The sequence below is a fragment of the Malania oleifera genome, chromosome 12, assembly GCF_029873635.1.
Source record: "Malania oleifera isolate guangnan ecotype guangnan chromosome 12, ASM2987363v1, whole genome shotgun sequence".
Classification (NCBI taxonomy): Eukaryota; Viridiplantae; Streptophyta; class Magnoliopsida; order Santalales; family Ximeniaceae; genus Malania; species Malania oleifera.
In genome coordinates, this window is record NC_080428.1 from 80,605,225 (window position 1) to 80,608,570 (window position 3,346).

At 34.5% G+C, this 3,346-nt stretch overlaps 1 protein-coding gene across 1 annotated transcript; it reads left to right on the forward strand.

Annotated features, from left to right (window-relative positions):
- The first annotated feature begins 2,048 nt into the window (after positions 1-2,048).
- LOC131144028 (transcription factor SRM1-like) lies at positions 2,049-3,122 on the forward strand. The gene is made up of 3 exons (XM_058092373.1): positions 2,049-2,434; positions 2,501-2,785; positions 2,918-3,122. Exons 1-3 carry the CDS (start codon positions 2,049-2,051, stop codon positions 3,120-3,122), a joined length of 876 nt encoding a protein of 291 aa, XP_057948356.1.
- Positions 3,123-3,346: the final 224 nt, after the last annotated feature.

The window sequence follows — 3,346 nt, forward strand, 5'->3', positions numbered from 1 at the left end:
TGGTCATCTCACCATGTCTTTTTATTCAATAAAAATATGCACTCATTTAAAGAAAATACAAAAGGAAAAAAATGGAAATAAAAATAGGAGTCGTGAAATTCTTTGATTGTGAAGATCTTTGGGAAAGTCGGCCAGCTTTTGCATACTCATTTTTTATCTCTTGTTTCCCCATTAGGCCTTAGTTTGGGCACTGCACAATTTTTATCTTTCATTTTGTAGATTTTTATGTTTGGAATATTTTCTTGGTTGTGTCGGGGTTCAAGTCGCTTGCATGATTTCCACTTTTCTTGGCCTTCAATAAAGCTTTTTGTTTACCTTGAGTAGTACAATTTGTAGCAAATAATATATTATTATAACATGGCATTATATATTTACATTTAGATTGATATATCATAATATATATTAATATTTATTGCATGCATGCATGCACTTGTACTTCAATCTTGCCCTTATCAAGGGTTGATTGGGTCATGGTTTCAGTTGATATAAGGAGAAAGTATTGGATACGCTTTATGTATCACCTAATAGTTAAGCTAATTGGTGCATAGAGTTAATATGATTTCACTATTTTTATTAAACAGAAAAAATTATAATTGCTTAGTTTAATTAAATTACAAATATATGGTGAAATTCTATTAATGTTTCAATCCGGAGGTTACATAAGATTTACCTAATATTTCCTCTAATATATGGGGTCCATTAGTTTGGATTTGAGTTCTTGATATAGAATTGGGAGTTGGGAGTTCAGTTTGCAAAGAAATTAGGTTGTTCTTAGATTTGTTGTATTTTGAATGAACAAAGTTTTCATTTTGATTTGTGGGTGAAGTGTTACAGAAGACCCCAAGCACATGAATAACAAAGGCAAAATAAAATATTTAGAATTAAAATTTGCATCCCCAAACCACATAATTTTTATTTTGAAATTTGTTGCCATTTTTTTTTTTAAAAAGTGGATAAAACATTGAATTTGTGTTCAAAATTCTTAAGTTTGAATTTGAGAATTGAGATAAAACATATCCTAAATCTATTCCTCCAAATACTATCTCAAAATCCTCTTCTTGAATCTTGAGGCAATCTAATATTTAAAAGGATATTACCACCACAATACTACTAATCTTAGGGAGAAATTTGTAAAACTACAACTAATCTTAGGGAGAAATTTGTAAAACTTCCTTTATTGAAGTAAATTTTGAGTCTTAGATTTCAATGTGTGCAAATTTTAAGTTATATTACATTTTATCCAAATCCATACAAATTTAAATTCAAACATAAAATTAGTTACTTATTTCAAGTTTTAAAAAAATGTCAACATAATCAATATCACTTATCTCTTAAAAAAAATTCATTGACCTAGTCAACATTGTTGATATTTTCAAAGAGTGAAGATATCTATATTATGATTCCAATATCCATTGTTATATACGAGCTACTTAAACTAATATAAAATATATTTAAAAGGATCGTATTAAATATATAATCAAGCTCATTTAATTTAAGTTTAATTTAACTTATATTCCAACTTTTCAAAAATTATATGACTCAAGAGATAATACTTACTGATCAAAATTTAACATCTTAATTCCATGCTTATTTATGAAAAGTAAGAGTTAGAAATTTTAAAAATAATAGAAATATATTTTCCATATTTTTATATAAATTTAAAAAATGAAAAATAATAATTTTTATAAAAAATAGTATAAAAATAATTTTTTGGAAAACTAAAACAAAATGTAGAAAATATCTTTTACAGCTTAATGGACCCTTTAATTCTCGGAGATTTTTTTTTTTTGGTATTATCCATTAAAATAGGGATATATATATACATACACACACATTTGTATAGAATTAAATTTATTACGTGACCCAATCCTTGTGGAAGAAGAGATCCAAGGTGTCTATATATAAGGCATGAGTCGATGTTTTCAAAAGCACAAACCCCTCTCTCTCTCTCTCTCTAAAAGAATTTTAGGAAGAATTAAGAAGAAGAAGGAGAAAAAGAAGAAGAAAAAGAAAAGATTATAGAGAGAGCGAGAGAGAGATACTTAGGTATGTTTCAGGGGAATCAGTACTACTGGGTCGCAGCCGGAGAATCCTCGGCGCCGGAGAAACAATCCATATGGACTCTTGAGGAGAACCAAGCCTTTGAGGAAGCCATACTATTGATTCCAGCAGGAACTCCGTACCGGTGGGACTGGATCGCCAGCTTAATCCCCGGGAAGTCGTCCTTGGCGGTGAAGGAACACTACGATGTGATTTTTCGCAACTGGAGAGATATGGACGGGCCCGAACGAGTTGAGTCGTCGAGTTACATGAACCAGTCGCCTCCAGTGCTGGGCCCGGTGCCAGCACCCACTCAGATCTCGGTCGAGACCAGGCCGGGGCACGGTGAGGATCAGTGCAAGAAAAGGACTCTCCAGACCATAGAAGAACACAGGTAGAGTAAATTATAATAATAATAATAATATATTTAATAATGCATGGAGAACGTGCATGGATGCAGGTTATTCTTTGAGGAAGCCCTTCTGCCGTTTTCTCCCGGAACGCCATGCCGGTGGGAGACCATCGCCTGCCATCTTCCCTGGAATTCGCCCATGGTTCACTGTTGGAGCGACACGGAAGCGGGACGAGTCGACCCGCCGAGTCAAGCAAACGAGTTGTCGCTTGTCCTGGAGTCGGGGCCGCCGCTGTCACCACCACCGCCCACTCAGACTCCGTTGGGGGCCAGGCCGGAGCGCGGAGATGATCAGCCCAAGAAAAGGATTCTCTGGACCGAAGAAGAACACAGGTAAGTTTACCCAGTTAAATTACGAGTGGTGGCTGGAGTCCCGGGTTTTAAAAAAATATTTAATAATTAATACTAATTAAAAAGGTTTTTTTTAAAATATTTCTGAAACGTATTAATTTTGGGTGGACGCAGGTTATTCTTGTATGGGCTGGAGAAATTTGGGAAGGGAAAGTGGAAGCAAATAGCAAATGAAGTGGTGTTGACAAAAACCCCATCTCAGGTGGCCAGCCATGCCCAGAAATTCTTCCTCCGCCATAGCCCTGCGAATCAGCTCAAGGGAACTAAGAGGTCGAGCATCCATGACATCACCATCGCCTTTCCCTCCAACGATCCATGAAGAAAAAATTACCATGCATCTCTCTGCACATATGATGTTCTTATGCCCTTAGTTTTAGTTAGATATGGAAGAAAACCTGTAATTCAATACTCCATGATATAGTGAAAGATTAAAAGTGGACTTTAGTCCATGGTTTTTCTCTTCATATTGAAGAGTCTTTTACGTAAATTTTGGCGTTTTCTTTATGTTTTTCTAGATGATTTATGTTTTTGATTATTGATTAT